Source organism: Propithecus coquereli, unplaced genomic scaffold (genome assembly GCF_000956105.1).
Source record: "Propithecus coquereli isolate 6110/MARCELLA unplaced genomic scaffold, Pcoq_1.0 Scaffold252, whole genome shotgun sequence".
Taxonomy (NCBI): Eukaryota; Metazoa; Chordata; class Mammalia; order Primates; family Indriidae; genus Propithecus; species Propithecus coquereli.
In genome coordinates this window covers 718,020-744,739 of record NW_012148086.1, presented here as the reverse complement: position 1 = coordinate 744,739, position 26,720 = coordinate 718,020, and the positions used below count along the sequence as shown (strand labels likewise).

Sequence of the window (26,720 nt, the reverse complement as noted above, 5' to 3'; positions counted from 1 at the left end):
GGTTGGTATCCATTGGTAAGGAGTTATTGTTTTCTTTTGGGGATGTCCTTTTGCCCTGATTTTTCATGTTTCAGGAGTTCTTTTGCTGATTCCTTCTCATCTGGCCTCTCATTTGAGATCTGGGCTGCTAGGCCTGGCTTTCAGGTCTGTCTCTGTATTCTGGAAGATCAATCACTGAGCGTGCCAGGGAGAGGAGTGCTGGTCCTGAGTTGCCTATGGGGTGTTCTAGCAGGTTAGCTGTACCTCTTGGGTTACCTCTGACCTGCTGTCTTCACCTCTTCCCAATAGTGTGTAGTGAGTTAGGTCCTCCAGCTTAATCATGGTGATGGTGGATGGTACTTGTGAGTTTAAATCAGCTATCCCCTTTTGCTTGAGTTGGAAGGTGCTATGTTCACCTATGGGGTTGTTCCCTCATCATTGATTGATGTTTGCGTGGAAGAGCCAGCTGCAGAGATAGTCTCTGTGCCTGAGTAAGCTGTGTTCCCCCAGTTGGGGCATATGAATGCCCCAAGCTTTAGAAGGGTCCCTATAGCTCCTAGGGGTTTACTTGATCTCTACTCCCCCTCAGGTTGGGGGAGGAGCAAGACAAATTGTGGTTGGAGAGGCTTTGCAAGGCCTCAGCGAGGCTCAGAGGTTGCTTATCCAGCCACTAGGGGGAACCGCTGGTATGAAATTCAGGGCAGTCCCTCCAAGCTGGGAGGCTGTTCCTGAGGGAGGAGCTTAATGTCTTGTGAGCTAAGGCTTCAGGTCAGGCTCTTTCTGCCCTTGTCCACTAGCGCAGTTTCTCTTTGGGGTAGGGTAGGATGGGGCGGGGTGGGTGCCCTCCCTATTTGCTCTCTGTAACTCCACAGCACTCTCCCATCAGATCAATTAGTGTCCATTCCCTCACCACTCGAGACTGGCTCTTGAACTACCTCTCAGTCCATGTGTCTGACCCACTAATGTGTGTCTCTATGAGACTCTGGGGCGGGGGGATCCTCAGTTATGCATATTTGTTCCACCACAAGACCCCAAGGGGAGGGAGGTAGGCCTATCTGTCCGCAGGGGCCCCTGCCAGAGGTACACTCCCACCTGGAACAAATGGTCACTCACAAGTTCCTTGGCTCCGGCTGCACTCCCTATTGTTATGAGTGGGGCCAGGGGTCACTGCTCTCATTCAGCTGAGGTATTTGGTTGTCTTGAAAACCAGGGGCTATGCTAATTCACTCTGAGAGCTGCATCCCTATCCAATATGGAGGTTCTCTAGCAGGGGTGGGGGATGGGTGTACTCACAGATCCCCATTCCTCAGTGCCCCTCCACACTCTCCCATTGGATATGTCCACAAGGGCTTCCTCACTGCCCAAGTTTGAGACAGAGACGTCTCCCCTGTGTCTCCCTGCACTACTCTCATTCCTGGGGCAGGCACCATTTCTGACCCACCTGTCTAAGCTGCCAGCATGCCATCCTGTGAAATGCCTGCAAGCTCGCAAATTGCAGGGACCCCACTTTCAGTGGTGGGCTCAGTGGGAACACGCACCTGCCATGGAGACTCAGCCATTCGTGTGCTGCTTGGTTCAGAGTATTCTTGTGGTAGCAATGGTGGGGGTGGGGTGGAGGTGGGGAAGCGGGGCTACCAGCTGGCCTGAGAGCTAAAATTACACTCCCTAATGCCATTACTGGTGGAGAGTGCGGAGGAGGAAGTGTCTAGGTGTGAGAAAGCTGGTACTCTGATCTCTCGTGGCCCTCTCTTGTTGAGTGTCCCTTTTGAACACCCATACTCCGGTGGATCGCTGGTTCACTCTGCTATTCCTATTTAGCCGCTGTGCCTGGGCTCATAGAGGGTGGAAACACCTCCAAACTGTTTTATGGCCCGCTGCTCACTGAAGGTACCTATGTGGGGGAGGGGGGTCCCCCTTACCCTTTCACTGGGCTCCCAGCCTTTCTGGGTTTGGACCACGCTGCTGTCTTCTCTTCTCTATTTTCTTTTTTCTCGGCTTTGCAGTTTTTCCCAGACATCTCTGTTGTCTCTCCCTGTGATCCACACCTGAGTTGCAACTGCTCTCCTCTCTCCTCAGTCCAATAGTCTATCTTCCAGCAGGGACGATCCGAAAAGCCATGTCTCTAGTCGGCCTCCTTGGCTTTGTCTCATAAGTGCACTTTTGACTTACGGCATTTTGAGTTTCAGTGGGTTTATCAGGGTGTAACCCCATTGTAGGCCACGGAGTCCCTGTGTTTCAAGGAGGCAGTCAGATGACTGAGGCACATACACTATATTAGGCTATCAAAGGAAAATGGGTTTTGGGTTTCTGGACATCCAGGCAAGTTTCAGGAGGGTGAGGGAGGGGGAGACTTACAGTGAATAAGGGCTGTTTTGTTATGCAGATGAAAGTGTCTCAGGTGATCAGAGTTATTTGGAGGAGTAGCTCTCTTCCTGGTAGAAGACATCTTTACAAATGAAAATTTCCTTTATAAATGTAAATTTCCTTTACAAAAGGGACATCTATACTCTATTTTTAGAAAGCTAGGGAGAAGTAAGGAGCTTTTCCTGCATCTGCAGGTGCTAAGTTTTAGCTTTTAACTTGAAATAATTCGTGTGCCAAAGTGAAATATTCTGCGGTAGCATATTCTGGTACCCTTCACTTGTTCCTTGTCTTTTCCAGCTTCTAGAGACTGCTCACATTCCTTGGCTGTCAGGTCCTTCCTCCCTCTCCAAAGCCAGTCATGGCAGCTTGAGTCCTGCTCACATCCCATCACTCTGGCACTGACATTTACCTCCTGACTCCACTAATAAGGACCTGTGTGATTACACTGGGTGCCCTAGACAATCCAGGATGATCTCCCATCTCAAAGTTGGCTGATTAGCAGTCTTAATTCCATCTGTGACCTGAAATCTCACCTGCCATGCAGCATAACATATTCATAGCTTCTAGGGATCAGGATGTGGGCATCTCAAGTGGCCTTTGGCCTGCTTCCCTCTCCTTATTAAGCCCTTTACTGTTGGGGTCAGCCTCTGTTCCTAAGCATCTCTTGGGTCCTGCAGAGGCCTCACCACATGCTGCTGCTGGACGAGAGTGGTCCTTCTTGCTCCCTTTCTCTGTTCCCCAAATCAGATGCATCTAACCTCACATCCTCTGTGCAGGCCCCATGACCTCACTCCAGCCTCACTTCCATGAGAGGGCAGGTCCCAGGGAACCTGATGGTTCTCTAGAGACCCTGAGAATGGGCCTTATCTTTCTAACATGATACATGGTATTGTTGACTATTTTTTTTTAATTAAAGGGAAAAAATCATAACAGAAACATGAGGGACCCTGTGGTTTTTTTAGTCACAAGTGAATATTTTTAATCTGCATCCTAAAGAAACCTACAAAGTGACAAATGGGGCTTTCATGCTTTTGGATCATCCCATTATTTTAGTTCATTCAGGCTGCTATAACAAAAGATCATAGCTTGGGTGGCTTGTAAACAATGGAAATTTATTTCTCACAGTTTTGGAGGCTGGGAAGTCCAAGATCAAGTCTCCAGCAGATTTGGTGTCTGGCGAGGGCCTGCTTTCTGGCTCTAGAGGGTACCTTTTTGCTGTGTCCTCACATAGCAGAAGTGGTCAGGAAGCTGCCTTGGGCCTTTTTTTTATGAGAGCACTAATCCCATTCTTAACGGCTCCACCCACATGACCTGATCATCCCCAAGGCCACACCTTGTCCTGCCACCACCTTGGGGGTCAGGAATTCAACATATGAATTTTGAGGGGGACACAAACACTCAGACCATAGCAGCCATCAGTTGAATCTCTGAAAGATGACACCACAATTATTTTAAAGCTATATAATAGGGGAATGTTCTAACACAAACATCAGTATTTATACAGAAGTGTTTGAAAAACTGCATTTAAATTCATATACAAAATAAAGGAAATTTGGTTCAAAGATATTGAACAGTTTCTGACCTGGGATCCCAATTTGACTCTTTCCTATTTTATCCACTTTTGTTAGAAAAGAAAAGTTCTTGGCAAAACAACTTTGTTAGTCCAAAGTATCAATTAAACTGGGCTGGTCCATGTTGGCTTTTGGCCCAAGAATGAGGATGAACAGTGTTTGATATCATCTCCACATTTTGGCCTGGAGAAGCAGCTGCACCCATTGCTTATGGATAATTCTCAAAAACATAATCAAGTTTCCTCACCACAAAAATATCCCCTCGAAATAAATCACATAAACATTACAAGTGACACTTTATCACCTGTTACTTTTTCAATCAAGCGAATGTAAGAGCTTTTACTTAGGCAAGATTGTGGTTTTATTTTTAGAAGAGAAACATTCTAGGAAAGAAGTCTTTTCCTACAAATATTTTTTCATTCTGTTGCCAGATTCCCACAGACAGCTCATTAGAGAGGATGGTGTGTTCAGCGTTGTCCAGCACATTGGAGGATGATGCTGAGAGAGAGGGCCACCGTGGAGACTGTCACCCTAACTGGTCAGAAGCTAAACACTATCTCGTCCGTGCGGTCAGCTGGCCGCGAGTCTACAAACAGGTGCTGTCCCACCTCCACATGCTCTGTCCAAAGGCATGCAGCTTGAAGTGTGTCCAAATCCATCCCCTTTTCCCCACATTGTTCACTGTCTGATTTTGCGTCCTTCCCGGGAAAAGGCCTTGGGATGCCCACATCCTGGCCATTGTGTGCACCTTTTCCCGCGTGTGTCCACTGGCTCCAGCTCAACACAAGTGTCACCAAACTGTCCGTCCTAGGCTTAGCTGGCAACTAAGAAGTTCCTAGGCCCATGCTCTGCTATTGGTGTGTGAGGTCCTCCCTGGGCTACTCTGCTGGGCTCTGGACATTTGCGAGCATGTGTTCGACCTCCCTGCAACACTCTGAGTGCTGGCTTCCTTGTCCCCTCACCCTGGTGTTGACCAGGAGCACCGTGCAAGGACAGTGACTGTGATTTAGAGGCCAACGATGAGAAGGGAGGCTGTGGTCTGTTTTCACAGAGGTGTCGGTGGGGCAGAGTGCCCCGAGAGATCGGACTGCTCCTGACCTCGGAAGCCGATGGGGGCCCTGGGCGGTTCACAGCTCTGTGCTACTGGAGACTGAGAAGCAGAGTCTCCCTGGCAGTGGCTTCTTATTTGCTCTATCAGGCATCACAATGTCCATCTCACATTTTTACTCAGAAACACACCTCTTTAACTTTTCCCCCCTAACATGTGTCACTGATGAAGGTCAAAATCTCAAATAGTGGATAGAATGTCATTAAAAATGTATAGGTGTGATTGTCCACTCCGTGGCACTACAGTCATCGGCATTAAAAGGACAGGAGACGATGTTGAAATGACCAGCATCGAAACGTTCCAGTGCACACCTTGCTTCGAGCATCGTCTGGGTGATTAAACTCATAGTTACCTGAGGCCTGGTGAGCACACCTAGATGTGCATCATGTATTTCCCGATGCTGTCTGAATTGGGCTCAACTGATCTGTTTTGGTGTAATGTTGATGACAAACCATAATATTAATTGCCCTTAGTATCATCATCCCCAAGTCCATGTCATTAAATGGCATTTAGCACCTATGTATTAATTATGGTATATATTTTAAAATATATGAATATATTTATATAATCCTAAACATGTTAGTTTAGTTTTAAAATTATATTTCATTTGTTTAGAGAATTATGCTATTGCCTTCTCTTTTTTTTCTCTCTTTAAAGGAAAAAAAGAGAGAAATAGGGTACCAAATAAAAAGTTCTGGGGATCCATTGTTGCAACTTTTAATCTTTAATTTCTGAGTAAAACTTAAATCATAATGCAATTGTTAACAGACATTTCAATTTGCCAACAAAATCAAAATTGGCTGTCATCTAGAATAGTCTGTTAGTATTTCTTAACTAAGTACTATTATTTCTAATTTGCTATTATTAACAATAGTATTTTTTTCCTAAATTTGTAGGTGTTTAATCAGTGGCAACAGGGTAGCCTGTTTCAGAAGATACTCACAGGCATGGTCCACAGTCTGGAGGCTCTCAGGGGCCGGCTTGAAGAAGAGGGCAAGCCGTGGAAGGTGGTGGAAGCTTTGCACACTGGGCTGCTCCTCTTGAACGATAGCTTGGCAGTGGATGGCCCGAGAGACAATCTTACATCTCCAAAGATGTAAGGCACATTTCCTGGTTCTGTTATCAATTAGATAGATAACACTAAATTTTAAATAGTGCATGATGATATTGTTAGAAACAAATTCTGTAAAATTATAGCTGGACAATGAATTTCTACTTAACAAATGGGAAATCCAAGGCTTTCATTGTGGACCAGGATAGAACACATTGCATCAGTCAGGGTGCCCGTGTGGATGTTGCTAACCGTCTAACGGGGGAGCAATATTTGAGAAGGTGTCAGCCTTCTGGATTTTAGATTTTGTGTCTTTGGCATTTGTTTAAAAATGAACAAATACCTTTCAGAGATATTTTCATGTAAGGAACTACCTGTTTTCATACTTAAAGATTTTGCATAGTTGAAGTGTTTACATACAGTCCAAAAATATTTTGGAAGCAGGAAAAGGTGGAACTTGTGGTTTCTTCATTTTTAAGATAACCAAAATTTATTTACCAAAATGGTCAAGGCTGGATCTTTCTCCTGAGTATGTGTGGCAATTTGTAGTAACTTGAATCTTATTCTGCTCCTGAAGTTAAGGCTCTCCTTCGAAGAGAACAATATGATTTCTCAAAATTATCTCAAAAGGTTCATTTGAAACCAGGGTCACACAAACTCTTGCTCTTTGTGCACCATGAAGAGAGAATTGTGATGTCAGAACTGTGTGGGGCCATATCGTGTTTTTGTGATTACATAACAAATAGCAACTTCATCTCTTTCACATTTTCTGAAACGCACGTGGGAAATAGGATTGCTTGAGAAGGTTCCAGTTCTTAACTTTTGCTTAGGAGATGCCCGGGGGCATGAGTTGTTTGTGCTCAGGCTGCAGTGTGGTTCCAGCTCAGGGCCATAAAAGCGACAGGGGGATGGATACAGGGAGCCAGCAGGGACGCCTGACCTAAGGCTCAGGCAGGCACAAAGCATTCTCTCATAAATGAGCTTCAAAAGCAGGACATTGCTTTGGGGCTACTGGAAACTTTCCTGGTGGTCTGTAATTGAATGCCCGTTAATAGAGATACCACAGCAAGTCACCTTAACTATCCCACAAACCTCAAACACCCCCTGGTACGTTAGCCCAGGGTTCTGTCTGCTCTCTGCCAGACTAGGAGAATGTGGTCCCAGAAGTTCTACCTCTTAGCTAGTGTGGAGATTGGGGAAGCTAAAGACCATTCCACATTCTAAGTATCAAGTATGGACAGCACAAGTCTCCTGGCTCCCATACATAATTTCCACGTGCTCTCAGGGTCAGGAAGATGAGGGCCCAAATACTGGCTTTGGGATGTACCTGCTGTGTGCACTGGGCCAGCAATTGGCCTTTGGAGCCTCCATGTCTATTTGGACACCACTTTTGTTAAAGGTAATGCAAAACTGCCACCTCATGGCTGCCCTGATGACAAGCGCCTCTGTTACCTGTGCAGCTTTGGCCTCGCTGTTTGTCCCCCTGGGCCTTGGCCTCTTGGTTTGGTAACAGCACCACTAGATGGTCCCTAAGCCCTTTCTAGTCTTCAACCCCTTGGTCTACTGGAGACTGGACACACGACAGCCCAATGGCCCTGTGTCTTCATCTGTACAGAAGTAATCATCTGCTCACCTTGTTAGATTGCTACAAGGACTGATGGAGATCCCCGTGATGAGAATGCCTCACACTGAGTGGGTGCTCTTAAACAGTCGCCCCTTCTCACCCCCTGCCACCAACATCTGCTTATCTCTCCTTCTAAACTCACCCTTTACCCCTCCATCCTTCTTCTTACAGAGTCACTGATCTTCCTACACAGATGTCAGATGTCCCTTCATATACACCTTCCAGATTTTGTGGTTCCTTTTGTTAATTCTACTATTATATTTTCAAAGTAATTTTCTTCTTTTGCTTTTGTATGGAGTCATGAGTCCCATTGCAGTGTGTGTGTGTGTGTGGGGGGGGTGGTGTTTAAAATTCCAATTGCTCTCTTCTCTGTGCTAGGTAGTTTCTTATCTGCCATACCTGTGGCTAGCAACTCTCTGTTTTGTCTCTGGGATATTGCTGAGTTCTTTCTTCTCCACCTTAATATTTTTTGTTGTTGTTTTTGTTGTACTTATTGATATCTCGATTACCTTCTTTTCAAAGTTTTATCCTTGTTTCTCCAATTCAGTTTAAACACTGCAATGAAGTCAGGCAGTTCCTTCCCTTCAGGCTTCTTCACATCTTTATAAGATTCACACTCACCCTTAGCCCGAAACTCTATGTCTTTTATCTTAACTTTATCATAAGCTTTGGTCCAGGAACCACATCCTTTCTTTTCTACTCTTTCTCTGTAGCCAATGGTCCAGGTCTTCTCTCTTCCTAAGTCACGTCTTTCAACACAGAGGAATGGAAATATCGCCAGACCCTCGGTTTCCTGCTGAGACCTTTGTGTCATTACACACTGCCTTTCCTTGTCAGGGTTTTGTCTGTTCCTGCCCACGTCCCTTCAGTTGAGGTACTGAGGCCTGGGAGCTCCCACCCAGTGGGAGCCAGTGGAGAGCGCAGATCCCTGTGAGGCAAGGACTCGTGGGGTGCCACTGGACCCTCCAGCAAGGACTAGCCCTTCAACCCCCCACGTTGCTGCAAGGCACCTGTTCACAGACATGAGAGGCGTAGTCCCTGTGTCTAGCCGTGCGTGTCCTTGCTCTTCAGAGCTTGAAGAGGCTTGGCAGCCCAGATCCAGGTTCCAAGACACACAGTATATCTTTTTTCTTGGGGAGAATAAAATAAAATACCACCATCTCCTTCCCACTTTCTAGTTTTTTCCAGAGCCATTTTTCTTCCCCCTCAGTGTATCCCAGAGAGTCAGAGGAATGAGTAACCTAACCCCACTTCATGCTTCAGAGAGAGGCCCAGTTTAAGAAGCCGCACCTCTGGTTTCAGGCCAGAGAGAGGTGGCATGAGTCTGGTCAGTGGCCAGAAAGCCCCAGCATGCAGCTGTGATGGCGTAGCCGCTCTGCCTTGCAGGGGGATGACACGGGGATGGGTACCACCTCCTGCCAGTTGCTTGTAGGAGAAACATCACGGGGACCCTCCTCACTCTCTCTATACCCTCTGCAGGGGTCAGACCATCAGCACACAGGCTACCGAATAGCAGCAGCTATTTATCGCACCTGTGCTTAGCCCAGGACTAGGGAGGTGCTGTGACCAGCGCAGCCACTGTGGCGCTGACGTCCAAATGGAGGGCAGGAGCTGAAAGCTGTGGCACGGCCCCAGCCGGTGGAGTATTTTGCTTGGGCTTCAGGTAGTCACATCTCTTTCTGTTTTTTCTCTTCTTTTATCTTGGCTTCTTCTTCATGGGTGAGGATTCCATGTGCTTGCACAAAGACTCAGGAAGCCGGGACTCACCTGCTCCGTGGCAGTTCTGCTACTCGCAGTGGGACTGCGTCGTGCTCCTCGCTCTTCCATATTTATCCCAGTTTCAGTTTCCTCTCATTCTCAGAGTCATTTTCTTTCCAGCTTCTCTTCTGAGTTACTTCCTTTATGTCTTCCACATTTCTGGGTACCGTTAACCTAATGTTCCAGGGACTACAGGTGTCAAGCTGCCTGGCTGGTCATCCTGCCTTGATGACCTTGACTTTGGAGAATCTTACGGGCATTGCCAATTAGCCCTGGTTGGGACCACTTTGATGGGTTCTGTTTGCTGCCACACATCATCTCTGCATTTTAAAACTCTTCTCAAAATATTTTTATTTGTCTTATAACTAACTGTAGGATTCAAGGCAAATGTTTTAAAATCTCTCCTGGAAATTTATCCTAACCCTCACCTCTATTACACACTGTCAGGAATAAACTTTTCTGTTTTTGAGTGAAGAGAATGTTTAATACATATTCAGTACCAAGAGAATCTCCAAATCAGCTGATTCAAACAATGCAATTTGTCAAGAACCTGGTTATTTGATGAAGTAAGACTTTCAGTCTGTGAACACACTTCCCAAAGCAGTGTAATATTTTCCTTTGAATGGAATTTTTATATCCCTTGTTTGCACTTTGAGCTGCTTTCCATTTTATTTCATTTATTTATTTTTGCCCTCAGATTACGGCATCTGCAGAAATTGCAGAGCGTGCTGCAAAACCTGCCCCCGTGGCCGGCTCTGAAGAGATTGCTTCAGCTTGATGGAGCTCTCAGGAATTCAGTAGCCCAGAATTTACATTTTGTCCAAGGTAAACCAGCTCTGGTATTATTTGTCACCGGCTCGCTAAGAGCAAACACAAAATTTATTGGAAAACGGACTTGAAACTGCCTGACAACATTGTAAAGTTGGGAGATAAGTTTGCTGGTGTTGTGTACATATTTATGCTTTGCCGTGATGTCTGCTAGGGTATTTCAAATCAGCACACCAAGGCTGAGTGAACAAGGCCGTCACAGTGAAGAGTGCATCCTCTGTTTGCCATAAGCGCGCAGTGTGGTCTGTGATGGGCAGTTTCTTGGGACTGGTGTTTGACTTTCACATTCACGTCAGCATCTGTGGTTCTCAGGCCAGAAAGGGACCAGAGGGCACTGTGAATCTTTCACAGTCTGTGCTCCTCCCCTCTGCTTCTTGGCAGGGAGAACATGTTCCTCCTAGGTTTTCAGAATGCTCTTCTTTGAACTTCGACTATGGTGGGCATTGTTCCTTCTGCCCTCTTCTGAGGAAGTCAGGTTTGCACTTTTGCCCAGGTGGGCTGGAGCCTTTTCACCTTCTCAGGGAAGAGAGAGAAGAAATGAGGAAAGATGTCACTTTAGAAGCAAAATTCTACTGTAACTAAAATCTCATACTCCCATGTCTTCAGAAAGGATATGTGGAATTTTAATGACGTTTTCTGTTTTCCTCTCTAAGGAAGGTAACAAATCGTATGATAACAGGTCAAGTTTACTGAAATGCACGTTTTCAGAGTTCAGTTTATTAATTCATGGCCAGGCGTAGAAGTCAAGCTCAGAGTAGCCTACCTTAGGTGAATAATAAATCAATTTGTCTGTCTTGCAGAAATCCTCATTCGCCTGGAGACATTAGCTAATGATTTTAAATGGGTTGGACTTGACCAATTGAAACTGGAAAAGGATGTGTTCTTTTGGGAGTTAAAGCAGGTAAAGCACAGCAAAGGATTATAAATAAACAATTTTTATAAAACATTCAAGAAGCTCATGCAATATTCAGTTTTGCTCCTGTTGTGAATTGTGCTAGCGAAATAAAGGGAAAAATAGGCAAGTTTTTGAGTAACTTTATGCTGTGTTTTAAAATTTTTATTGTTGCTTATTTCTATTTGCAGTTCTTGAGCCCGTGGTGACGATATCTAAGCCTCTCTAAACGTTACCCCTTCTCACCCTCATTAATCTTTTAGATATTGATGAAGAATGTTACTACTCTCTGCCCTGATGAATACTTGTCTGAGAAGGAGACCCTCCGACCCCCTGGAAACTCCAGCATCTGGGGTGGCCTCCAGGGACTGTTATGCCATCATAATTCCTCCAATGAGACCAGTGTTTTCAGCAAACTATTTGGTTCAGTAGAGGATGCTGTAAGTATTCTACCTTCTGAGTTCTTCCAAGAGAACCAATGGGCTCATTTTTAAGATAAAATTTATTGAAGATGCTAATATTTAACCTGGAATTTTGATGAGGCAAGCGTTGACATTAGCCCATACACTTAAATGAAATTGGCAAACTGAGACACAGCTGCCCATCAGTTCCATCCCTTCTGTCTGATTGCTTGGGAGAGTGTGTGCCTGGCCAAAACCTACTTAACATCCCCCAAGAGCACCTCAACCTTTCAGATCATGCCACTTCTACTTCCCTGGTTTCCCGGTTCCTTGACTTGCTTCATTTTTGGCTGCGTGTGCTTAGAAAAGTAGAGGAAGATCTTTGTTCATCAGTCAATTACAGCAAAGCTGTGGCTTTTACTGGCCAGTCTTTAAAAGTCATGCTTTTCTCATTTCTGTTCAGGACAGGGGGCTGCCTTGGCTGAGTGCTCAAGTGGGACTGCAGAATGTTCTGCAGTTTGTTTGTAAAGATTATTATGTCAAGTTCAGCCCATTTTTTTCTTACTGAGACTTAAACATCATAATATGCATATTTTTGTCATTTTTTTCTCTCAGAATTACATGTTTTTTTAATCTTCTTTTTTATAGACCATGAAATAAAACCAGTGAAATAACGAAACTAGCAAAATGATATCAGAATGAAACAAAAGTTGAGATAGTCATTGGGATAGTAGTGTACATAGTTCAATCCAATCAATGCTGTCTTAGCATCTACTCTGTGCATGACGGTATGGCGAAGGGAGTACAATTGTGAAGAAGACCATATCTTGGCTGAGAAGGTCAGACAACCTAACAGCTCAGCATCTGGGAGTCTTCCCAAATAAGTCAATGAGCCATAAGTGAGGTATAAGATTTGGAAGCAAAAAGAAATCAGAAGAGGATACCAGGCAGATAGAAAAGTGTATGTGAACGCATGCAGGCATGAAAACCACTACCTGTTTGCACATAGCTTTCCTGCTATTGGGTGTAAGCTCTTTCCTGGCAGAAAGCTCATTCCAAATTTCTTTGTATCTATAAAGCCTAACTCACAGCCCCACACAGAGCAAGAACTCAGCAGGATCTGCTACTAGTGATGAGTATATTTACAGTTGCACATATGTGAGATTGCCTTTCTGATGATGCCTAGGTTATCTGTTACAAATAAACCACCCCAAAGCTCAGTGGCTTTAAAAAAAAAGCACATTTTATTATCTCCCATGACTCTGGATTGACTGGGGTCAGCCAGGTGGTTCTTCTGTTGGTCTTACCAAGCATCGCTCATATAGGTACAGTAAGATGACAGTGGGGGCTTGAGTCTGGATGCTCGGCTGGGACGCTGAGAGGAGGATCTTTCATTCTTCTCTGGAGACTCAGGGTCTCTCTTGTCTGTGTAGCCTCTGTACATGGTCTCTCAGCAGAGTAGCCAGACTTTTTCCATGGCCATCGGGGATCAAAGAAATAGGCAGGAAAGGAGGAAGAGTAGAAGCTGCCACCCCTCAGAAAAGGTAGAACTGAAACTGGCACAAGTCACTTCTGCATTTTATGGGTTCATGTTAGTCAGAGCCCAACCTCGAGGAATTTTGGAAGGAGGTGACTGAGAGTGAGACTGCCGGGGGTCTCGTTCATTTGGGCCATTTGGGGAGACTAGCGGATGCAGACGGCTATGACACTTGGGTCTCGTCCTATTTTATTTTTGTATAAGGTTTTTATTTGGGGGTCAACTAACTTGAACATGAGTAAAGACTCAAGTCCAGAACTATGACTTAGGTGACCATTGTTTTACAGGGCATGGTCTTTAACGAGCAGTTCATGTGGACACCTTATTAAATGAAAGTAGGTAGAGGTTGCATCTCAAGTACCCACATTCGAATTGCTTTATTTATTACAAGCAATATATATTTTTTCTGTTAAGGATCATATTTTGCAAGAGGTCATTACTGGGTACAAAAATATGCCAGTTTTAATACCTGAAGGATATTTGGACTGGCAGGAACTTGAGACACAGCTGTCAGAAGCAAGCTTCTCCTGTACTCAGCTTTTCCGGTTGCTAGGAGCTGAAGCCTTACCTGGGAGTGATGTCTTTTCTGGTAGCTGTAAGCACCAGCTTGTCTCCACAGTGTAAGTACACGTTTCATGGAAAACTTCTGAGTGACTGGATGTCAAAATGATTTCAACTGTCCCCTTCTACTCAAATGATAGCTCAACACAGTATATTATATTTCTAACGAGTAGAATAGAAAGATGTTTAATTTATTTAAAAAATATGACTCCACTTTGGTACTACTGGAAAGCATCTATAAAATGTTAAACAGTTCTTTTAAAGTTTAACCATCAGCTTAATCTTTCACAAGCTGTGTAGGAGCCCTGTTTAGTCCAAGGTGTGCATGTGATTGAGGTTCTCATTTATTACATTACTCAGGGCTCTCACATTAAGTACCAGTAAGAGGTTTCTCTTGGGAGCTATAATTCTCCAGAAAATTTGCCTTGTTTTTATTTTATGACTTTTTGAATTATATGTGTGATCCATTTCCACTTCCCTTGGCTGCTGGGAAGTTCATAATCTAATATGTCAAATAGGGAATGTGTTTTTCTTAACCTCAAAGTTTGCTTCACAGTGTGGCCTTTAATTTTCCTTTCTTTTCTGTTGATTTACTGTGTTTTATATTTAATGTTTTCCCATAAATGGCATTCACTTATTTTTCAAATCAAAGTGGAGAAATTTGTAAACAAATAAATATTTAGAACTATTTCAGAGATTCTAATTCCTTACCTAAGTGGACTCCCAGGTATTCTCATATATTTGTGTTTAGATAAATTTATAATGATCTGTCATCTGGAAAATCATTTCTAAATTTTAGCTTTCTCTGGATTCTTTTTGACTGCAGTATATTTCATACACTTGAAAAAGCACAATTTTCCCTGGAACAAACATATTACTGGAAAGCCTTCGCAGACTTTATCAGGAAGACTTGTGAGGTGGCTTGGTATGTGAATATGCAAGAGACTTTCCAGAACAGTCTGTCTGGTAAGTCAGTCATCTTCGTACAGGACGATGGGGTGCTTTCCCAGTTTAGTGAGGTAATATGCATTCCCAAGAGACTAGCCTATTCAATGAAAGGGAGCTTTAAATGGGAGGTGCTCCAAGTACAATTTGCTATTGTGATTACTTAGATAATTTTTTCCCGTCAATTATGAGAAGACTTACCAGAAGTCCTGGTTTGACTGAGCCAGGTTGTTCCTGCACAGTTTCTAATAGTGATGCCTTTTACTCTCAAAGCTGTTCGGGTTTGAATGATAAATACTTGTATATGTGGACTTAATCGTGACCCCTCTCAAGAGAGTCCAGGTTTACTGCGTGGGTGCCTTCTCACTTTACTCAGCCTGAAATTTGCCCCTCACACTGCAGGGAAAATACCCCATGCTGAGTGTGCTTCTGGAAAGGAAAAACCAAACTGTTTTTCTCTATATTCACACTCAACACTTCCAACACTTCTGTGACAAAATGCATGTGTGTTTTTTCTACATCAAGCAATTCTCCAGTTCTCTACAGACACCAACTAGATGTCCTACAGTTCAGTTAAATTCTGGTACTATCTGCCCAGAGTTAGTGTCAGATCCCACAGGTTGGGGGCTCAGTCCCACAAACTGCTCCCACTCCAGATGCCAACCCTACATCTGGGCCTCCCTTCTGACTTCTGACCAGCCAGCTGGAAATCAGGATTCTCATGACCCTCCTTCGTGTTCAGCAGTTTGCTGGTACAGCTCACGGAACTCAGGAAACAGTTTATTTGCTAGGTTACTGGTTTATTATAAAGGATCCAACCCCAGAACAGACAGATGGAAGAGGCATATAGGGCCAGGTATGGAAGGGCAGGTTGGTGAGGGGGGTGGGGAGCTTCCCTGCCCTCTCTGGGCCCACCACGCCCCAGCACCTCCACGTGTTCCCCAACCTTAACGCTCCCTGCACCCATCCTTTGGTTTTTATGGAGGCTTCTTTATGTAGGCATGCTTGGCTAACTCATGGCCATTAGTGACTGACTCAACCTCCAGCCTCTCTCCCCTCCCTGGAGGTTGGGGGAACGGGGAGGGGGTACGAGAAGAGAGGGTCTGAAACTTCCAATCTTCCTATCACATGATTGGTTCCCCTGACAACCACTGCCCCAGGCCATCCAGCAGCCCCAGTCATCCCATTAGAAAGTGAAAAGATGTGTATCGATTCCAATATTCCAAGGGTTTTAGGAGCTGTGTGCAGAGACCAAATATTAATACACTTATTTCTTATTATGCTACAGCTCCCCTCTTTCCTTGCCAACCTCATAAAACCAAAAATTCCCTAAAATATAAATTTTATAAATGCACAACTGATGATTCCCAGTGAGTCCTCTGGTTCCCTCAAAGACCCTCTGTTTTGAAAAGATGCCGGCACTGCACCGTTTAATGTGCATTTCTGACTCTTCTTCCTGCTCTAGAGCTGGAAACCATGCTCTGCCTGATTTTCTGGTGTGTCATGACACTGCCTGGTCACAGTGGGCTTATCAGCTTCACCCTAGAAAGCCTGCACTTCGTATTTGGGAATCTTGGGGCTGGGAATGGGAGTTTCTCATTCCTTTTCTGTGGCTGTGACCACCTGGTCTTCTTGTTTTTCTTGCTCCTCCTCAAACTACTACTTTTGGAGGCTGCCACAGATTCTCCCTCTGTGGCTGTCGGTATCAAACCTACATACCACCTGACGGTTCCTTGTGTCTGCTGCAGGCTACACTCTAAAGCTCTGTACTTCCCTATAGCAGTGTTGGGTTGATGGTAACTGCAGTGAGTTGGCCGTGTCCTCCTGGGCTGGGTTTGCATCCCACACTGCAGCTTTCTCCTTTACTTCCTTGTCCTAATTTTTATCACTTATTCTTGCCCACTTCTGACTATTTTCAGAAACCTAGGCTACAAAGAATAACATTCAATATCAACCAGAGGCATGGGCTTTCAGAAGTCTCAAAAATATTGGTTACTGCAAATATTTATTGTATTTTCTATAATTACCTCATTCAGTCTTCATATTAACCTGTGATATACGTACCATTACGATTTCATTTTCAGATGAGAAAACTGAGGTTCAAAAAGATTTTATTCTTGGCTTAAGTCACAAAAGTACTAAGTGTCAAAGTGAAGAATTCAAATCCGAAGGAGTCTCACTCTGGCTCCTGTGAGCATAATCACACCCTTCCCTTTGGAAAGATCCTTGCTAGGGTGTCACTTCTGTGACAAGACTTGCTCCATTACAGAAATATAACCAGTCTTGGTAAAGAACTGAGGCTTTTAAAAAATTCTCTCTACAGTACATATATTTACTATTCCATTAATTTATCCTTTTATCTTTATTATTTTCTTTCTTCTACTAAATTTAGCTTGATTGCTGTTCTTTTTCTAGCTTCTTGACTTTTTGATTTTATTTTCTAACATTTGCTTTTAAGACTGTAAATTTTCCTCTTTGCAAAACTGTAGGTATATTCCACACATTTTGATATGTCATAGTCTTATTGTCAATCAGTTCAAAAATTTTCTACTTTCTACTGTGATCTGTTTTTGACTCATAGCTATTTAGAAGTATTGCTTAATTTCTAGACATTTGGGGACCTTTCAGGTCACTTTAAAAAAAACTGATTTCTAGCTTAGTTTTACTGTAGTGAGGAAACATATTCTGAATGTTTCAATCTTTTGAATTTGTTGAGTCATGCTACTGGCCTATATGGTTGAATTTGGTAAATGTATGTGTTTTTCAAAAGAATATGAATTCTGTTATCTGGATGTAGTAGTTTATATTATTAATTAGGTCAAACATGTTAATTGTGTTATCAAAATCATTTATATATTTCCCATTTCTTATTTGCTTGTTCTATCAGTTACTTATATAGGTAAATTAAAATTTCCCACTAAACTGGTGGATTTTTCCATTTTTTCTTTTAGTTTTACCAGTATTTGCTGTATATAATCTGAGGTTATATTATTAGGTTCAAAAAGTTTACAATAGATATATGTTCTTATTGGAAGGACTATTTTGTCATTAAGAACTGATGCTCAATTCCTAGAATTGTTTTTGCTTTAAAAATCAACACCATCTAATATTAGTCTTAGTCCTAGATAGAGTCTGCATATTTAGCTATAACAGCATTTTAATTAAGATTATTATGAAGTATTTTTTCTCTTCTTGATGCTATTGAAAATGGAATCATTTTATTAATTTCTTTTTCAGCTCATTGTTGATGTACAGAAATGCAACTGGTTTTTGCATAATGCTGTTGTATCTTGCAATCTTGCTGAATCAGTTTGTTGGGTCTAACAGTTTTTTTGTGTGTGGAATATTTCCAGTTTTCTATGTAAGATTGTGTTTTCTGTGAACAGAGGTAATTTTACTTCTTTCTTTCCTATTTGGATGCCTTTTATTTCTTTTTTGGCCTAATTGCTCTGGGTAACTTCCAGTACTATGTTGAGTAGAGGTGACAAAAGTGGCATCTTTGTCTTGTTCCTGATCTTAGAGGTACAACTTTTAGTCTTTCAGCGTTGAATATGATGTTTGCTGGGGGGCTTTGCTTTCCTGTATGGCTTTTGCTACATTAAGGTAGTTTCCTTCTATTCCTAGTTTGTTGACTGTTGTTATCATCAAAGGGTGGTTTTTTTTCCTGCATCAATTGAGCTGATCATGTGTTTTCTTTCCTTCATTCCACTAATATGGTGTATTACGGTGATTTATTTTTGTATATAGACCCATTCTTGCATTAGAGAAATAAACCTCACTTGTTCATGATGTGTAATCTTTTTACTGTGCAGTTGAATTTTGTTTGCTACTATTTTGTTGAGGCTTCTGCATCAATATTTAGCAGGGATATTGGTCCATAATTTTCTTTTCTTGTAATGTCTTTGTCTGGCTTTGGTATCAGAGTAAAGCTGGCCTCATAGCATTTGGAAGTATTCCCTTCTCTTCCTTTTTTTTTTTTTTTTTTGAAGAGTTTGAGGAGGATTGGTGTTAATTCTTTTTTTTAATATTTGATAGAATTCATCAGTGAATCCATCTGGTTCTGGGTTTTTAATTGTTGGGAAATTTTGTATTACTGATTCAGCCTTCTTACCAGCTATTGATCTGTTTTGATTTTCTATTTTTCCATAATTCAGTATTGGTAGGTTGGGTCTTTCTAGGATTTTACCCATTTCATCTAGGTGATCTAATTTTTTGGCAAACAATTGTTCTTATTATTCGATGATCCTCTTTATTTCTATAGAATCAGTTGTAATGTCCTCTGTTTTATTTCTGATTGTGATCATTGAAATCTTTTCATATTTTTCTTTGTCAATCTAGTTAAAGATTTGTCAATTTTGTTGATCTTTTCAAAGAATCAACTTTTGGTTTTGTTGATTCTCTCTGCCCTATTTCATTGATGCCTACTTTAATCATTAGTAGTTCCTTCCTTCTGCTAACTCTGGATTTAGTTTGTTCTTCCTTCTCTAGTTCCTTAAAGCTTAAAGTTTAGTTGTTGATTTGAGATCTTATTTTTTAATGTTAGCATTTACAGCTATATATTTCTCTTATAATACTGCTTCCTCTACATAAGTTTTGATATGTTGTGTATCATTTTAAATTGTATCCTAATATTTTCTAATTTCCCTTGTGATTTCTTCTTTGACCCATTTGTTGTTTAAAAGTATGTTGTTTAATTTCCACACATTTGTGAAATTTTCTAGTTTTCTTTCTACTATTGATTTCAAAAAAGATATTTTGTATGATTTCAATCTTTTAACATTTATTAAGGGTTGTTTTGTGGCCTAATGTATTATACTATTATTGTAGAGCTATTTATTTTTATCTTCAATTCTGTCAATGTTTGCTTCTTTTATTTAGGAGCTCTGATGTTTGGTGCATATATTAATATTTATAATTGTTTTATTTTTTTGGTGAATTGACCCTTTCATCATTATATAATGTTTTTCTTTGTCTCTTTTAACAATTTTTGACTCGAAGTCTATTTCGTCTGAAATGAGTTTAGCCACCTCATTCTCTTTTGGTTATTATTTTCATGGAATATCTTTTCTCTATTCTTTCCCTGTCAACCTATGTGTTTTAGATCTACAGTGATTCCCTTGTAGACATCATGAAACTGGATCCTGGCTTTTTATTCATTCTGCTAATCCATGTCTTTTGATTGGGGGATTTAATCCATTTACATTTAAAGTAATTACTGATAAGGGAAGACTTACTTTTGCCATTTGGTTATTTGTTTTCTGGATATCTTATAGCTTTCTTGTCCCTTATTTCCTCCATTACTGCCTTCCTTTGTATTTAGTTGATTTTTTTTGTAGTGACATACTTGGATTCCTTTTTCATTTCCTTTTCTGTATATTTAGATTTATAGTTCTTTTTATGCTCTATACAAGAATTATGAAGATATAAATAAAATTTATAATAATACAGATTTTTAAATATTTGTTCATATATTTGTCTTTACTGGAAAACTTTATATATATTTATGGCTTTACATCACTTTCTAACATTCTTTTCTGTTAACTTGAAGGACTTTCTTTAAGCATTTTTTGTAGGCCAAGTGTTAATGGACTTCTTCAGCTTTTGTTATTTTTATTCCATTTTAAAAGAACAATTTTATTGAATATACTATTCTTAGTTAACAGGTATTTTTCTTTCATCACTTTAAAAATTTCATCCCACTGCCTTCTGGCCTGTAAGGTTTCTGTTGAGAAATCAGCTGATAATCTCATAGAAGCTCCCTTGTATGTGATGTGTCATCTTTCTCTTGCTGCTTTTAAAATTTTCACTTTGTCTTTGACTTTCAACAATTTGATTATGATGTACCTCATTATGAGTACATACTTGGAGTTTTTTGAGCTTCTTGCATTTATATATTCATTTCTTTCTTCAAATTTGGGATGTTTTCAGCTATTATTTCTTCAAATACGCTTTCTGCCCCTTTCTTTTTCTTTCATCTTCTGAATGTGTTAATGATCAGCTTGGTAGTATCCCATAAGTCCATTGGGCTCTGTTTATTTTTCTTCATTTTGTTTTCTTTTTACTCCTTTGATTTGATTTCAAATGGCCTGTCTTTAAGTTTGTCGATTCTTTCTTTTGCCTGCTCAAGTCTGTTGTTGAATTCCTCTAGTGAATTTTTCAATTCAGTTATTAGATTTTTAGCTCCAGAATTTCTATTCAGTTCTTTTTAAATATATTAATGAGCATCATAGAGTGTGCTAGATAGTAGATGGTATAGCCTACTACATACCTAGGATATATGGTACAACATATGGCTCCTAGGCTACAAACCTGTACAGCATGTTAATATACCGAGTAATATAGGCAATTATAACATACTAGTATTTGTGTATTTAAACATGTCTAACATAAAAAAGTACAGAAAAAATATAGTAATATAACCTTATAGGACCAAATATTGTTATGCAGCAAATGACTGTAATCTCTGTCTCTGTTGATATTTTCATTTCGTGCATAATAATTTTCTGGAATTAATTTAGTTGTTTCCCTGTGTTTTCTTTTAGTTCATTGACCATATTTGAGACAGATGTTTTAAATTCTTTGTCAAGTAAGTTAGTGGCCTACATTTCTTTAGGGCCAGTTTCTAAAAATTTATTTTGTTCCTTTGAATCATTCATGTTTCCCCCTTCCCCCTTGACTTTTTAATTTTTCTTGTTATCTTTTGTTGTGATTTGGGCATTTGAAAAAACTGCCACTTCTACCAGTTTTTGTGGAATGGTTTTGTGCCAGGGAAGACATTTATTAATCAACCTGTCTTAAAGGTTCAGGGCCCTATCAAACCTTTTCTGAGAATGTATCTCCTCTGAGCCTGGGTATGTGCTTTTATTCCATTTCCCCACACATATAGCTGCTTTAATATGTCTTAATTTCTTAAAAGTCTCTTGCTTTTTCTCAAAAGCCTTGAATTTTTGCTATATTCCTGTGTCTATCATTGATCACCACCAGCACTTCCGGGCCTGCAGACTCCCTGCAGCTTTAACATGCCACAGTGACTACTGCTGCTTTCAATGGTTTCCAACCTGGCATCCAGACTATGCCACCATTCCCATCAGTACCTTGAGTCAGGTGAGAGAGAAACAAGTCCCTTTGGTGGCCGCTAGACAAGCCAGAACATTGCCAGGAAGTTCTGTTTTTTTTGTTTTGTTCTGAGGGAGAAACTTGGGATTGGGAGCTCTCTTCCTAACAGGGCCATATATTGCACTGTGGAGGGGACGGATGAGGAGAGAGTAAACATAATGCCACAACGTTTTCCACTGTTTTGAATGTGGCATTTTCTTGAAGTATTAGGGATTCACTTGGTTGCTGCAGCTTCTTAACTGGTTTTTAGAGTCCTCAAGCTATTTTCATACATACTTTGTTGTTTATTTAGTGTTTCCATGGGAGAACAAAAGCCAGGAGCTTTCTAATTCACCATCTTACTGATATCACTTTCCACCATTTTTGTTTTTTTTTTTACAAATTGTTTGAGGTATAATTTACATGTTACACAATTCACTTATTTTAAGTGTACAATTCAATGAATTTTAGTAAAATTCCAAAATTGTGCAAGCATCACCACAATTCAATTTAGAAAATTCCATCATCCTAAAAGATCCCTCATGCCCATTTTAGTAACCCCCAATTCTCATGCTTAGTTCTTGGCAACCACCAATTCGCTTTTTTCTTTATAGATTCGTCTTTGCTGGACATTTTTACATAAGTGAAATCATACAATATGTTGTCTTAGGTGTCTTGTTTCTTTCATTAAGCACAACATGAAACACTTTGTTTCACAACACAACATTTTGTTTTTGGGGGACAATTTTGCTGGTTATAGAATTCTTGAATATAATTTTTTTTCTTGCACTTTGAAAATACTCTTTCTTGTCTTCTGGCCCACTGGTTTTATTGAGAAATCTGCTGTCATTGGGAAGACTTATTGTTGCTCTTTGGAGATAATGTGTCTCACCTCCTCTCAACCTGACTGGTTTTCATATTTTCTCATTGATTATGCTTTCTGGCAGTTTTCATATGATGGGTCTGGGTTGTTTTATTTTTTGTGTGTTTATTCATCTTGAGGTTGCTCTTAAATCTGTGGACTTATATTTGTTATTATCTTTGGGCAATTCTAGATCATTATTTCATTAATATATTTTTACCTCAATTTCTATCTTTTCTCCTATTGGTACTCTCATTATCTATATCTCTATCTCTCTATATATACTTACATATATCTCAGATGTTGCTCTTTTTTTTTCCTGTATTTTTCTCCTTTTTTTTCTCTCTATGCTTCAGTTTGGATATTTTCTCTGACTTATTTTCTAGTTCATTAATTCTTTGTTTAGAATGTGTTTAATGTACTGTTCAACTTATCCTTTGAATTCTTAATTTCAATTATTATGTTTTAGAATTTCCATTTAATTATGTTTTTATAGTTTTTTATTAAATTTTTGCCTGATAACTCCAATAATTTGATTTCCTGGTATCCATTTCTATTATATACTTTTCCTTTTTTTTTTTTACTTCTAATTGTTTTTTATACATACTTATTTTTTAATACATTCCAGACATTATACGCAGAGATAACTTGATATTCTGGGTGATAATTTCTTCCTTCATAGATGCTTCATTTCTGTTTCTGACAGGCAGTCAGCCTGGAGACATATCATCTTAATTCAGCCAGGAGTGACAAAGCAGGGTTTTTGCCTGTGGCTCAGTAGTTAATCCTTGGAAAGATTTCTGAGGATGAACAGAATGAATTGCATCATGGTAAAGAGCTTGAATGCTGGTCAGACTGATTAGTTTCAAATCTTGACTCTGACACTTTCTATCCATATGATTTCAGAACAAATTTCTTCACTTTCCTCATTTATAAACAGGTATAATTACTGTGAGTATCAAATAGGTTAATACTTAACACAGTGTGTGAAGTGTGTTAGGTTTTATGTGAACATTTAATAAAAAAATAAACATTAAAATGTACATTGTTTGGTGTGTCATGGGCCATACTATTTGTTCCAAGTGCTTTAGAGATAAAACTTATTTCATGTTTCTACAAGGTAGAAGCATCACCACTAATGGGTGACAGTTACAGAAGTCAGAATTAACTTTCCAGGTGAAAGACATCTTTGTTTTTAAAATTTAATTTTTATGTGGATCAAATTAGTACATATGCTAAGTTTCGAAGGTCAAATATAAGACAAAATGAAAAACAGTCCTCTGCCTTGCCCCTCTCTAACTCCAGTTCTTAAGAGGCGGTCTCATTCATCTCAGCACTTTTACCTTTTTATTTCTAAGTAATATGCTTGTTCTGTTAATCCTTGATTTTTTTTTCTGATTTTTTAACATATTATTTATTGGCTTTCCACTGTGGAAGGTAAGGACTACTTCTCCTACACGTCCTTGTTTTCCTTATATATTTCACCTCTCTATATTACCGATGTGGTTTTATCACATTTTTATTAATTTAACACTATGCATTCAGGGTGCTATGTCTACATTATAGTGTTCATTTCTGAATCTTGTGGTGAACTGAGATTACCTAATTTTTTCTACACTATTCTGCTTTTCCTGAGTTAATAATAGTCTCATGGTTTTTATTTGATAGTTTTCTATGCATTTACCACAAACTCTCAAACCTGTGAGATAGTAGTATGGTCAAAAATAGTAACTGATTGATAAATGTCTTCTTTTGCTTTTCCTGTTGACTGAACCCTCTTTGGTCTTCATGCTCCAATTGTGGTTTGGTGGTTTCCTAGCGCTGGGAATCTCTCCCGGGATTCCTTTACCTATGTCCTGAAGAATCTTTGTTTTTCTGTGTTGGAGTCTGCATCCTGGACTCCCTGTATTCTCTTTCTTGGTTTACGGTCTTGTTTTAGAGAAGCACATCTTCTAGCAACTTTTTCAGAGGACACTTCAGGGCTAAGTCTTTTTAGATATTGTGTATCTGAAAATGTCTTTCTTTCACTCTCTGATTTGATTGGTAATATAGTTGAGTATACAAATATAAATTTGAAATTAGTTTTCTTCATGTACTATGCATAGTGGGAGCACTATATGGATCCCTTTAGTCCGTGGGTTTTCAGGCAGGACCAGAGCCTTGGAGCTGCTTGCTCTCAGCTATGAGCAGCCCTATCTGTTTACTGGGCAGTGTGCCTGACAAATATTTTTACTTACTATGTTCATATATGGAAGAAGTTTGGGAAGAACTTTATTTAGCTTATAGTATTCTTGTTGATAAGCTCTTTAGATGAAAATTTCTGATCCTTCTTACGTAACTTTTTTCCCTTTTTCCTTCTTACTGGTAAACTTTAGGATTCTTTTTTTATTCCCAGTATTTTGAAATTTCTTGAAGGCTTGAGTTAGTATGGGACATAAAAATAAACATTTTAGAAAATGTTTTTGTATCATTTCTTTGGTAATTTCAAACCCTACATTTTTTTCTTTCCTTTCTAGAACTCCTTTTGGCCATCAATTGAAGTCCTAACTTTATAATCTATTATGATATTTTCTCCTACTTTCTGGGATATTTTCTCAGTTTTATTTAAACACTTCTGTTGAAAAATTTTTTTCATATTTTTAATTTTTGAGAACTTTGTCTTGTTCTGAAGATATTCATTAAAAATAACTTTCTGCTCTTGTTGCGTCTTCTTTTACCATTCTGAGACAGTCCTATATTTTCAAGTTTATATAAGCATTTTCTGTTTATTCTGAGTTTTTCTTTTTTTTGTTGGATTGTGTGATCTCTGTGTTTTATGTGGAAACTTTCCTCAGTATGTGATGGTCCTAGGTTGTTCATTCATATGTAAGAAGGAGGCGCTAAAAACGCTGACAGGAAGGGCCATGTACAAGGGGGTGGCTGTCAACCAGAGGGCTTCACTCCAGGGTGATCAGGCAATAAGCCACGCTGCCCATGAGATGATCCTCAATTATTGGTATAGGTGCACATCTTTTCTCTTGGGTGGGTCAATTTCTCCAAAGCCTAAGGAGCAGAATTCTCCAATTGCCTGTTAACAACAGGCAGGTGCAGGATTCTGGGAAAGAAACAATAAACAGGTGATGAGAATTTCACTGTTCAAAGTTAACAGGCTAAATTACCCTCAATATTTCCAGTAATGATGTGACATCCGTACTATCAATTGTATCTGATACTCCAAGCTCAGTGACAGTCTAGCTCTATTTGTCTAGGCTAGTAAACCTTTCATCTTCTGCCGACATGGGGGAGGAACAGTTGCCTAGATAGGCTGATGGAAAGGGTGTGTGTTAGAATTTCTCCTTATTCAAAATTTTATCCAAACTTACCTGCCTATTTTTAATTCCACTCCTCATACTTATAGTCAGATGCTTGTACCTCCAATTCAAGAGACTTTGGGAGATTCTGCAAAGAACATTAACTCCCCTCTTTTTTGGCTTCTCCTTCTTCAGGCTTAAGCTTAAACTTTTGCTTCTCTGCTATGCCAGATACCCCTTGTCCATTTGCTTTCGTACTTCTAATGTTGATATTAATAGTTCTCATCTGCTCTTGTTTCTTTTTTCATTAATTTTATCTATGAGGTTATATACTTTTCTATTCTGTACTGTATTTTTAGTGGTGTTTTGTGAATAAGTGGTGATAAATGCATGTATTTGATCTTCCATATTTAACTGGAAGTTTTCAGGGAAAACTTCTAACAGCTAAAGAATTTCAGAATCAGAATGGGCTGCCTCAACAGTTTCTGTCATCAGAGATGGTCAAAAACAGACTAGATTTCTGTTTATCTGGGCTCTTACAAAGGACATTCAACCCTTACAAGGATGGGGATTCCAGGGCTTGGTAGAGGGTCCCAAGAGAGTCCTAGTTAGTGGGGGAGATGGACACATCTGGAAACAGGCGTTGGCAAGAGGCTCTGATGCACAGAGCAGGTACCAACTTGAGCTGTTAGAGCCAGAACTTGAAGGATGAGTAGAATCCAGCAGGTAGAAACTGGGAGAAGAGTGTTGAAATCCTTACTTAGTACAGTCGCTTCAGTCACATCAGACTCACAAGTTTTTCCATACTGAACTTTTAAATATGAAGGCTTTGGGCGATGAGAGTACTCTCAAAC

At 40.3% G+C, this 26,720-nt stretch overlaps 1 protein-coding gene across 1 annotated transcript in view; it reads left to right on the top strand.

Moving 5' to 3' along the window:
- Positions 1–26,720, top strand: part of ABCA13 (ATP-binding cassette, sub-family A (ABC1), member 13) — a 518,893-nt gene that overhangs the window by 86,208 nt on the left and 405,965 nt on the right. Inside the window, 7 exon segments of the mRNA XM_012646893.1 lie at positions 4,346–4,510; positions 5,919–6,118; positions 10,153–10,280; positions 11,084–11,184; positions 11,439–11,615; positions 13,528–13,733; positions 14,501–14,640. Of these exon segments, the coding sequence (XP_012502347.1) occupies positions 4,346–4,510; positions 5,919–6,118; positions 10,153–10,280; positions 11,084–11,184; positions 11,439–11,615; positions 13,528–13,733; positions 14,501–14,640 (1,117 nt within the window).